Raw genomic sequence first — 12184 nt, 5'->3', positions numbered from 1 at the left:
CTTCCGGGGAAGGAGCTTGGCTGCTCGGGGCGCGCGCCGCCATTTTTCGCACATTGCTTTTCTCGTAACAGTGAAAAAACCTTCTGTTAGCGAAAACAGGGTACGAATGTAGATCTTTCATAACAGTGAGGTTTCGTAAAGGGAACATTTGAAAAGTGGGGGACACCTGTATTGGATATTGAGCCATTATGAAAAGGTTTCAAATTTAAAAACTACATCTATTAAGTTCTTATCAGGACTCAGAGGAAATGTATGTAATTGAGATCGCAGAAAGTCTCTAAGCTGTAGGTATCAAAAAAAGTGGGTATTTGGTAAGTTATATTTAAATGACAATTGCACAAAAGAAAGACTCCCTCCAACAAGAAAATCTTTGAAGTATTTAATACCCAATCTATTCCATTCTTTAAAAAAATACATCAGTCATAGAAGGTTTTTTAAAAAAAACAATTAGAAAAAATGGGACTAGAGAGAGAAAATCTCAATAAACCAAAGTATTTTCTGAAGTGTAGCCAGATCCTCAGAGTGTGCTTAACTACCAAATTGTCAGTTAATTTATTTAAAGATAAAGGAAGTGAGGATCCAAGAAGAGAGATAATAGAAAATTTCATAACAGAATTAGCTTCTAGAGAGACCTATATTGGACAGTCTTCACGGTTAATGTAATATGACCAGAACGTAAGATTTTGTATATTGACTGCACAGATTCTTAGTTTCAAAGTGTAGAAGATATGCACGTCAACTTTTTTAGTCACCAATGACCTTGTCAGCCTTTCTTCCACACCCTTCCCATGCTGCCCACTGTTGCCTTGTTCTTACCTGCCACTCCTTTCTGTATTTCCTTCTATTTGGTCATCCCTTCCGAAGAAAACATTATGTTCATTTTCAGATGCTGGATGCAAGCCATGTGGAATATCTTCCAAAACTAGCGTACATAAGACCGTAAGATACAGAAGCAGAATTAAGCCATTTGGCCCATCCAGTATACTAAGGACATTTTCTCCGAATTTTGTTCACTGCTTAAATATCTTGTAGTAGGTTACACACCTGTGAAGTACCCTGGGATATAAAGCTATGTTGCATTGCTGAGAATTGAGGAAACCGTATTTAAGCAAAGATGACTGAGAAGTGAACGTAAAATTGAAAATAGAATTGTACATTCATATTTTCAGATAATACCAAATTAGGAAGTGTGGTGTTGATGAAAGTGGAAATTATCAAAGGATTTAAAGTAACTTGCCCAAAAGACTGGCAGCTAGAAATTAGGACAAATTGGCAAATTTTGGAATGGTTGCAGAGTTAAAAATGTGTATGCTCAAGCTGGTTAGGGTGTCTGTATAGTCGGATTACTGAAAGCTGATGGCAGTATAAAAACCAATAGGTTTAGCGTGATGGTGAAGCAGTCCTTCCACTTCAAAGGAGCCTTTGCCAGAGCACATCTAGGTGCTGCTTTGAGTTCTTAAGAGCAGTATTCTATTTTCATTTTGGGAAATGTGGATTGCTGTTTCATTATTGACGTTGAGATTTAAAAAGTTGAATCAGAGTTCTGGTAGGCTTAGATGGAGTATGAAAACTGAGTGGTAATCTAGCCAAGGTATTTATAGTGGTAAATGCAGAGATATTAACAGTGGTAAATGGATTTAATGTGGTTGATGAATCTGTTTGTCTGAATCTGGAACAAGAGCATTATTTCATATTAAGAGCTGATCCATTCACATTGAAATTGGGTAATGTTCATTCATGGTCTTTAAAAAATTAGGAACATACCCAAAAGAGTGGCTGCGAGAAAGATTGAATCTTTCATATTTGAGATTACTGGATTCTTTTGGGAAAGATCATTGAGGGAAATAAATTAATGGAATTCAGGTGTTGCAGTTATGAACAAAGGCCACTTATGTTGCCTTTCTTTACAGATTCTCCCTGACCTGATAATTTCCAACATTTGCTGTTTTTTACACATTGTAGGATATTGCATCAGGATAAAACTAGATGTTCTGTTGTATTTTGCTTGCAAGGAACAAAAGATTTCAGCCTGTAATTTCTGTGGGCTTTCTCCCACTCTGCTACTCCAATTTTAGTGGGAATTTCTATTATAAGCAATCTAGGAGTATCTCAAAAGAAGATTTTTGCCTTTTTTGTTTTTTGTGCAAAGTTTGGTTGTTGTCATTCTTGAATTACTCTTACTCACCTGTCAAATGTCTTTCAGACACCAGTGAGACAAATCCGACCACCTATCATCATCCAGCCTGCATCTGAATGGCAGAAAGTTCAACAGAGAGATCACCCTACAAAAAACCAGGGAGCTAATGGAAACTTACATGAGGAACAGAACTGTATCATTGTGACGCCGCATAAACAGCATGTGGTTGTGCCAGATATTGGGGCTCGAGCAGAACCAGATGCAACTTGTCCTCAGCCAGCCAGAGATGTGGAGGCTGCCCTAGCTGCAGAGCATCACCTTGGGCAGAAAAATAATGAACAAAATGGGGTAGATCCTGGAGCAGTTGCTGGTCCCAGTGAGCTTCCAATTAGGGAAACAAATGAATTAGAACTACTGGACATGCCACTTCACTCAGCAGCAAAGACAGTGGAAGTAGAGCAGGAGGAAGCACAAGTGAACTTGGTGGCAGACCAAGATCCTGTGTTGCCTCAGCCAGATGTTGTGCAGGAAGCTGCCGGAGAAGAGATTCAGCCAATTGCTAATGATCCAATTGTGCAAGAACAGCAGAGGGAAGATGAACTGGATAATATAATAATGGATTTGGAAAACCTTGAGGATGCTGCTGGAGAAGGCAATGAACTCTTAAGGTCACTAGTGAAAGAAACGGTAAGTTCTTCTGATCTTTTAATGAGTCTTTTCTAGCTTATTTAGTTTAAGAGTATAGTGAACATTTAAACTCTTTCACAAGTTGTAGTTGGTTTACTATGGAACAATCACACCTCTATGCAATGATTTTTCGCCTTTCTACTAAAGCACTATCTGTATTTCAGGACACAGCAAATCAAACTTGAAATGTGACTGCAAAACCTAATACTTTTAAAGTGTGATAAAGTACTGTCAAGAAATCTTCATAAGGGTGTTTGCTGAATTTTCTTGAGGGTAGATTTTAACCTTTCCTCAGTCATAGTGAGATCAACACATTTCCAGGTCCCTGGGCCCACTGAGTCTAAGCTGATCAACAAATACTTACAAGTACTGACTTATGTACTTACTGACTGACTGACACAAGTCTCTAGAGGAGGCGTTCCCAACCTGGGGTCCATGGCACTAAAATAAAGGTTGGGAACCCCTGCTCTAGAGATTACAGGGAATGATGCATAGAACCAAAAACATCAAGTGGGCGTCAACCCTGTGGGCAAAAACACCTTGTTAATGAGTGAGGCCAGAGGAGAATGGGCAGACTGGTTCAAGGTGACAGTAACTCAAATAATCATGCATTACAATGGTGGTGTGCAGAGAACATTTGAGCGCACAGTACTTTGAACCTAGAAGTGAGTGGGCTGCGGCAGAAGACCACACCTGATTCCACTCTGGCACTTAATAAAGTGACCACTGAGTGTAGACACCATTCAATCCATCATGCTCAACAAAACTTTAAAAGAGCTTCAGCATTGTTGAAAACATGGTATCTAGTTGAATCAGTTACTTAAAAATGTTTGGCATTACTCCCTACCCTTTGGTACCCCTTGCTCAGTTTAATTTTAATTTTAAAGGATACTTTTTGAAGCGTTTTGGAAAGTAGAACTTGGCTTAAACATTGAGTGTGATTTGAGGATAGCTAATGAACGTCTTTCAGTGTGGGCCACTGAAGATCTAAAGTGTGTACTGTACTTGCAGGTAGCTGCCCCATTAGCCCCAACAGTACCAAGCTCTAAACCTACCCAGTGTGGACCCTGCCTGGGATTCCTCATCCTGATTTTTGTATTTAATTATATTAGAGAAACTGGAATTGCAGAGAACCAGATATCTTGTGTCTGTCAGCTCAAAAGAATGTAGAGAAAGCTGTCTGAAAGTGAGTTAAGACTACAGGTCAAACTTGAATGAGCAACTGAAATAATGGCAGTTTATAAAAGAATGGAGAAATTGAATCAAAAAGCAATGAAGCTCCAAGACACATGTCTTAATGTGTCTTAATGTTTAAAGAGGTGGCATCTACAATGCTGGATGTGTTAGTTGATACTGTCCAAAATTCCATTGATTCCAGACAGTACAAATGTAACCCACATTTTTAAGAAGGAGGGAGATTGAAAATGGAGAGGAGCAAAAGTGGGAACCATTGAATAGAGGTGGAATCTATAGTGAGTTTCTGGCAAGTTTGTTTTTCTTCCTTATTTTTTCACTGGTAGATCTCAAGAATGGAACCCAGGGGCAATGGTGTGCTCCTCTTTCATGATGTGGGAAGTTGGGGACACCTCTAGGGTCAGGCACATCTCTGACTGGGTGCACAGCATTCCTAAGGGGGGAGGGTCAGCAGCCAAAAGTTGTGCATGTATTGGTACCTGTGTCAGCTGCTTAAACCAACACTTCTGTTAGAGACCAAGTGTGGGGAGTGTGCTTTTAGAAAGAATAATAATCATGATGTTCAAAGTTGAAGAAATATTTTGATCCTTTATTAAGAAATTATCAAAACAAACTATTTTGAAGCTATAAGACTAATGAAACTAAAGCTAATGGTATTAAGTGTAATTGAACAAAATTTAAGTGAAGTTAAGCGATTTTAAAATATAGTGGTCAACAAAAAGATATCACACCCAGTTGTCTCGAACTCTAACCAACCAAAGACAGAGCATGAATATGTAACTAAACTCTTCGCTTTACTACGCCCCACCCACATGACTGACTACCATAGTCAATATAATAAATGGGCAACATAAAATATAATGCAGATACAAAACAGATACGTGGCTCCTATAGTAGCTAGGAAAAGGGATTGAGGGTAGTAATCTCTGCGTTGCTCCCTGTGTCACTCACAGGAGGGTAAGAATATGATATGCAGATAAATGTGTGGCTGAAGAGTTGATGCAGGAGGTAGTGTTTCAGATTTGTGCTTCAATGGGATCTCTTTTGGGGAAGGTATGACCTGTACAAAAGTAAACATGAGCTCAAGGAGCCAAAGTTTCAACTTGTTCCATATGAAACCAATTTGTGGGCAGGTTTGGTAGATCTGTTATGGGTTTAAACTAGGTTGGCAGGGAGATGGGAACCGGAGTGATGGGTCAGATGATGGAACAGTTAATGCAAAGGTAGATGAAATGTGTGGAAAGACTGAGGGAAGGATATGCAGTCAGTTTGATGGGTTGAAACGTGTTGACTTTAAAACATGATGTAACAGGAGCAAGGGTCATAGAGATCATACTCTTATCTCTATGAGCATGATCAGTACTTGGAGCTACGACAATGTGGTAACCCCCTGGGTTCCTACTAAATTTCGTCCTTCACCATAAACCTATGTCCTCTAGTGCTTGATTCCTCAACCCTGAGGGAAAAGGACTGTCTGCACTTTCCTTATTTATACCCCTAATGACTTTATATGTGCACATCTATAAAATGTACCTTTTCCTTGGGTCATTTCTCTTTATAAATGTCAAACTGTAAGTAGCCTATTCAAAAATTTCAGTACCAGGAATCGAGTAAAGACAGCATTTCTCTTAGTCACTGAACAATTAAAGTTGTATTTGTTTTCAGGCAGATGAGTTCTTCATGTTAATTGTCTTTATTTTGGCATTTTAAGTCCAATTTTAATTAAACTTGAATTTTTCTTGCAGGTGAATCTGTTTCCTGAAATAGAAGAACAGTTTGTTGAAGAGCTGATTACAACACATGAGATCTGGGATTTAAATGTGTAAGTATATTATTTCTGTGTCATAATGATGAACAAAGCATAATATTTAGCTTTATGGTTCATTGACAGTGAGCATATGTAGCACTGAAAACTTAGCCAGTCCGTCCTGTTTCTACTCTGGTAGCTCACCGCTAAAACTACTTAAGTGACTTGAACAGAATCAATGTGTTACAAAGAATATACAGAATAACGAACTAAGCTAGAAATTGTTAGAAAAAAGTAGTAACTTAGCAACAATGTTGTTTGTTCAAAACTCCGTTGTGAGAATGAAGGGGAAATTCCGCTCTTGTTTAACTTCAGATACTCGGCATGAGACTTGTCTCACTCAATCCTTTTTCAAAATATATTTCTGTTGAAATCCTTTTCGAGAAACTTAAATTAATATTAGGTGTGGATGGATTACTACCACTTCAGTGATTCATCTTCATTAGTTTTATTAGAGGCTTCTGGTTTTACGTTTGAGATTCCCTGAAATGTAATGTTATTCATAACCATTTAGAGAAGGTGAGCTAAAACTGAAGTGAGGATGTGGAATAACACCTTAGTCAAACAGTAGATGATTCCTAACCAGCGCTTTGGTTAGGGACAGGTAAGATATCTCAAGGGAACGACTTTTAGCAAAGGTATAGTTGGCTATCACTGAATTTTCTTGTGATTCCATGAGATGCAGAAACGTCCTTTCCTTTTTGTACATTGAGTAACAAGGATCCGTAATAGAATAGAATCGAGGCTCCTGTTCTTCTAAAATGTATGCAATTTTATGTATATAAAACTACCAACATTTCATTCTTGTTTTCAGCTTGTGTAACCATCTCCTAGAAAATCCTGATTATCCGAAGAAAAGTTTAATTTTCACACACAACAGCAGTTTGCTTGAAAGTAATGAAGAGGTAACTTGGCTTATTATTGGCAGTTGATAAGGAATATCTCTTTTCTCCAGTTACCAGGATGCTAGCCAAGTTTCGCTTTGGTACTATGCCTTCTGGAGTTGGGAGAGATGCCACCTAGTTAGTTTATTCTGATTAAGAGAACAGAATCTTTTTCATAGAGTTTGGAAATGTGTATTTTTGGCTATAATTTTTCTGTTATGTCATTTCTTTTAATAATACTTGGTTTTGAGTTAATATAAGAAAGGCCTGCATCGACATAGCCACTTTTCTGACCCAAGGAAATCCCAAAACAGCCAATTAAATACTTTTTAATTGTCTGGTTTTTGCGTTGTATAAATCTGGAGTCTGTTTGTACCTCCATAAACAGCATAATGTGATAAGTCAAGTGAAGTTTATTGTCATTTAACTACATAAATCTTTATTGTGTATAGAAATGAGAATGTTTCTTTGAACCAGGGTATAAAACATAACACACGATAACTTAAAGGTATGGATAAAATCTTCAGATGAAATGAACATAAGTAACAAACTAAAGTGCATTAATATTAAATATTGTAAGGTACGGAATAGATTAACCAGTGAGATGTTGAATATGATGCAGCTGGGAGTTCAGAAGCCTAATGACCTGGCCTTCCTGAGTTCCTCCAGCATTTTGTGTCTATGTGGTGTGTGGGAAGAAACTGTTTCACATCCTGACCGTTCTTGTTTTTGTGCATCGTATTCTCCTGCCTGCTGGTAGAAAGTCAAGTGGATGCTGGATGGATGGGTGGGGTCCTTGATAATACTAAGTGCCCTGCATGTGCAGCATTCCTGATAAGTGTCCCTGCTGGATAGTCCCTGTGATCTCCTCTGCTTTTCTTGCAGTCCTTTGTAGGGACTTCTGGTCTGATAGTTGATTGCTCCAATACCAGATGGAGATGCAACTTGTTAGAATGCTCTCAAAGGTACTCCTGTAAAACGTCATTAAAATGGGGGATGGGAGCCTTGTTTACCTCAATCTTAGGAAGTGGAGGCACTGCTGTGCTGCCTTGTTCAGAGAAGTGATATTAAGGGACCAGGTGAGTTTGATGTGAATTCCCAGAAACTTGGTGCACTTGACTCTCTCTGTGGCGGAGTCATGTATTCGCAGAGGGGGGTGTTTCTTTGCACCTTCCTGAAGTCCACAATGATTTCCTTTATCTTCCCGTTCAGGCTTGGGTTGTTCTTCTCACACCAATCCATCAGCCACTCTACTTCCTCTCTATACTCAGTCTGATCATTGTTCTTGGTGAGGCCAACTACTGTTGTGTCACCTGCAAACTTGATGACCTGGTTTGATTTGGATCCTGCGACACAATCATGCATCAGCTGTGTGAACAGCAGCGGGCTGAGCACACAGCCTTGGGGAGCGCCAGTGCCCAGCATAATGGGACGAGATGTTGCTGCCCACTGTTAAGAAGTCTAGTATCCAATTGTAGAGGGAGGTGTTGAGACCCAGCAAGGACCGTTTTCCCCACCAGTTTATTGGGTATGATGGTGTTGAACGCCAAACTGAAGTCTATAAACACTGGTCTGGCAAATGAGATACCATTTTCCAGATGAGACAGGACAGAGTGGAGGGTAGAGGCTATTGCTTCATCAGTGGATCGATTTGAGTGATAAACTAACTGGAAAAGGTCCAGCGTAGCTGGGAGAAGGTCTTTAATAGGTTCCATGACCATCCACATCATGATGGTTGATGTTAATGCTACTGGGCGATAGTCATATAGGCAGAATACCGTCACCACCTTTCGCACAGGAATGATGGTCGCTTCCTTGAAAACTGAGGGGACAATGGATTGCTCCAGAGAGATTTTAAATATATCCATCATCACTTCCGTCAGCTGGGTTGTGCAGTTTTTTAGAATCTGATCTGGTATATTATTTGGATCCCGCAGCTTTGTGTGGATTGACTCTGGCCAGGGTCTTTCTCACCTCTGCTTCAGCCAGACAGTGTCTGCTTCCATGGGGGAAGGAGTCCTTCTTTGCCAGTTCTGCGTGTCAAACTGGGCATAGAAGACATTCAGCTCCTTGGAGTGAAGCATCCTAGTCACTGACATGCAATCCGTAATCCTCTGAATTCTCTGCTACGTGCTCCTCGTGTCTCTGGTATCACAGAAGTGACTATAATTTTTCTGAGAATGCTCCGATTTCGCCTTCCTGATGGAGCAGGAAAGCACAGTTCTTGCTTCCCTGAGAGACGTGGCATCTTCTGATCTAAAAACAGCATGATCACTCAGCCTGGCACAGAGCTCTGCAGTAAGCTGTGGCCTCTGATTTGTCCTCACCCAGATGTGTTTCGTGATGGTAACGTCCTCAGTACAGTTCTGTATGTAACAGGTCACAGAATCAACATACGAGGGGTGATTGATAAGTCGGTGGCCTAAGGTAGATGGAGTCAATCTTAGAAAACCTAGCACATTTATTTTTCAACATAGTCCCCTCCTACATTTGTTTGGTAACAAAGTATAAAGTAAAGTACATTTACACACTTAGTCCAGCGGTCATGGAGCATACGGATCTTGGACCTTCAGAAAGTGTCCACAGCACAGGTGAATGATAAGTTCGTGGCCTAAGGTAGAAAGAGATGAGCTATTAACTTCAAACGTTCTGCATTATCATTCAGAGTTGAACTGCATGTGCATGTAACAAGAGCATTTTAGACCTTCAGGTGGTCCACAGCAGGGGTGATTGATAAGTTCCTGGCCTCCAGTAGAAGGAAATGAGTTGTACAGCTCTTGTCACATGCACGTGCAGTTCAACAGTTTGTGGGAGTCGGCCATTTTTCTCGGCAGTTGATTGGGACAGGACTGTGCAAGCGCGTGCAAGTCAGTCCATGAGGCAGCGGGAGTATTTGAAAGAGAGCAGTTTGACAGAGCGCGCGACGGAGTAGAGGGAGACAGAGTAGGAAGGCTTTGTCTCAAGGGGCTTCGCTGAGCAGAGACAGAGGACGAGCTTCACTCCCAGTGAGGTAAGGCTGGGTAAGTTCCTTTAAAAGGAGAACGGTCTGCAGTGGTATTTTATTTGAAGCAAGGAAGGTGGCGAGGCTGTAGCGTATTGGGTAGGTCATGACAGCTGAGATCGGCCCTGTGGTTTTTTCCTCCTGCAGCATGTGGGAAATCAGGGGATACTTCCGGTGTTCCTGACGACTATGTGTGCAGGAAATGTGTCCAGTTGCAGCTTCTGGCAGACTGCATTGAGCAGTTGGAGCTGCGATTGGATTCGTACTGGAGCATCCGCGATGCTGAGAAAGTCGTGAATAAGCACGTTCAGTGAGTTGGCTACACCATAGGTAAAGGCTACACAGGCAGAAAGAGAATGGGTGGCCACTAAACAGCGTAACAGTAGGCAGGTAGTGCAGGAGTCCCCTGAGGTCATCTCCCTCCTAAACAGATATACTGTTTTGGATACTGTTGGGGGATATGTCTCATCAGGGGAAGGCAGCAGCAGCCAAGTTCATGGCACCATGGGTGGCTCTGCGGCACAGGAGGGAAGGAAAAGGAGTGGGAGAGCTATAGCGATAGGGGATTCGATTGTAAGGGGAATAGATGGGAGTTTCTCCAGGAGGGTATGTTGCCTCCCTGGTGCAAGGGTCAAGGATGTCTCTGAGCGGCTGCAGGACATTCTGGAGTGGAAGGGTGAACAGCCAGTGGTCGTGGTGCACATAAGTACCAATGATATAGGTAGAAAATGGGATGAAGTCCTACAAGGTGAATTTAGGGAGTTAGGAGATAAACTAAAAAGTAGGACCACAAAGGTAATAATCTCTGGATTACTATCAGTGCCACGTGCTAGTCAGAGTAGAAATAGGAGGATATTTCAGATGAATATGTGGCTTGAAAAATGGTGCAAGGGGGAGGGATTCAAATTTCTGGGGCATTGGAACTAGTTCTGGAAGAGATGAGATTGGTACAAACAGGATGGTCTGCACCTGGGCTGGATTGGAACCAATGTCCTAGGGGGAATGTTTGCTAATGTTGTTCAGGAGGATTTAAACTAATGTGGCAGGGGAAGGGAACAAGTGCAGAGAGACAGAGGGGTGTAAAATGAGGGTAGAAGCAAAAAGCAGTAAGGTGAAAAGTAAAACTGGCAGGCTGGCAAATCCAGGGCAAAAATCAAAAATGGCCACTTTTCAACATAATTGTATAAGGGCTAAGAGTGTTGTAAAAGCAAGTCTGAAGGCTTTGTGTGTCAATGCAAGGAGCATTCGTAACAAGGTGGATGAATTGAATGTGCAGATAGTTATTAATGAATATGATATAGTTGGGATCACAGAGACATGGCTCCAGGGTGACCAAGGATGGGAGCTCAACATTCAAGGATATTCAATATTCAGGAGGGATAGACATGAAAGAAAAGGAGGTGGGGTGTCATTGCTGGTTAGAGAGGAGATTAACACTATAGAAAGGAAGGACATTAGCCGGGAGGATGTGGAATCAATATGGGTAGAGCTGCATAACACTAAGGGGCAGAAAACGCTGGTGGGGGTTGTGTACAGGCCACCTAACAGTAGTAGTGAGGTTGGGGATGGTATTAAACAGGAAATTAGACATGCGTGCAATAAAGGAACAGCAGTTATATGGGTGACTTCAATCTACATGTAGATTGGGTGAACCAAATTGATAAGGGTGCTGAGGAAGAGGATTTCTTGGAATGTATGCAGGATAGTTTTCTGAACCAACATGTTGAGGAACCAACTAGGGAGCAGGCCATTCTGGACTGGGTATTGAGCAATGAGGAAGGGTTAGTTGGCAATCTTGTCGTGCGAGGCCCCTTGGATAAGAGTGACCATAATATGGTGGAATTCTTCATTAAGATTGAGAGAGAGAGATATAGTTAATTCAGAAACAAAGGAGAGTAACTTTGAAGGTATGAGACATTAATTAGCTAAGATAGACTGGCAAATGATACTTAAAGGGTTGACGGTGGATATGCAATGGCAAGCATTTAAAGATCGCACGGATGAACTACAATAATTGTTCATCCCAGTTTGGCAAAAGAATAAACCAGGGAAGGTAGTGCACCCGTGGCTGACAAGGGAAATTAGGGATAGTATCAACTCCAAAGAAGAAACATACAAATTAGCCAGAAAAAGTGGCACACCTGAGGACTGGGAGAAATTCAGAGTCCAGCAGAGGAGGACAAAGGGCTTAATTAGGAAAGAGGAAAAAAGATTGAGAGAAAGCTGGCAGGGAACATAAAAACTGACTGTAAAAGCTTTCATAGACATGTGAAAAGAAAAAAATTGGTTAAGACAAATGTAGGTCCCTTACGGTCAGAAACAGGTGAATTGATCATGGGGAACAAGGGCATGGCAGACCAATTGAATAACTACTTTGATTCTGTCTTCACTAAGGAGGACATAAATAATCTTCTGGAAATAGTAGGGGACAGAGGATCTAGTGAGATGGAGGAACTGAGGGAAATACATGTTAA

The 12184-nt window shown here is 41.1% G+C and overlaps 1 protein-coding gene across 2 annotated transcripts in view; it reads left to right on the top strand.

The window, feature by feature from the left end:
- Window positions 1-12184, top strand: part of rnf216 (ring finger protein 216) — a 206596-nt gene that overhangs the window by 34410 nt on the left and 160002 nt on the right. For both annotated transcript variants that reach the window (XM_072268673.1, XM_072268674.1), the window contains exons 4-6: window positions 2204-2824; window positions 5764-5840; window positions 6640-6730. In XM_072268673.1, coding sequence (XP_072124774.1) covers window positions 2204-2824; window positions 5764-5840; window positions 6640-6730 — 789 coding nt within the window. The remainder of the gene's footprint in view (window positions 1-2203; window positions 2825-5763; window positions 5841-6639; window positions 6731-12184) is intronic.

This window comes from Mobula birostris, chromosome 9 (assembly GCF_030028105.1).
Source record: "Mobula birostris isolate sMobBir1 chromosome 9, sMobBir1.hap1, whole genome shotgun sequence".
NCBI lineage: Eukaryota > Metazoa > Chordata > Chondrichthyes > Myliobatiformes > Myliobatidae > Mobula > Mobula birostris.
The sequence above is the reverse complement of the archived record's forward strand: the minus strand, read 5'-3'. Positions and strand labels throughout refer to the sequence as shown.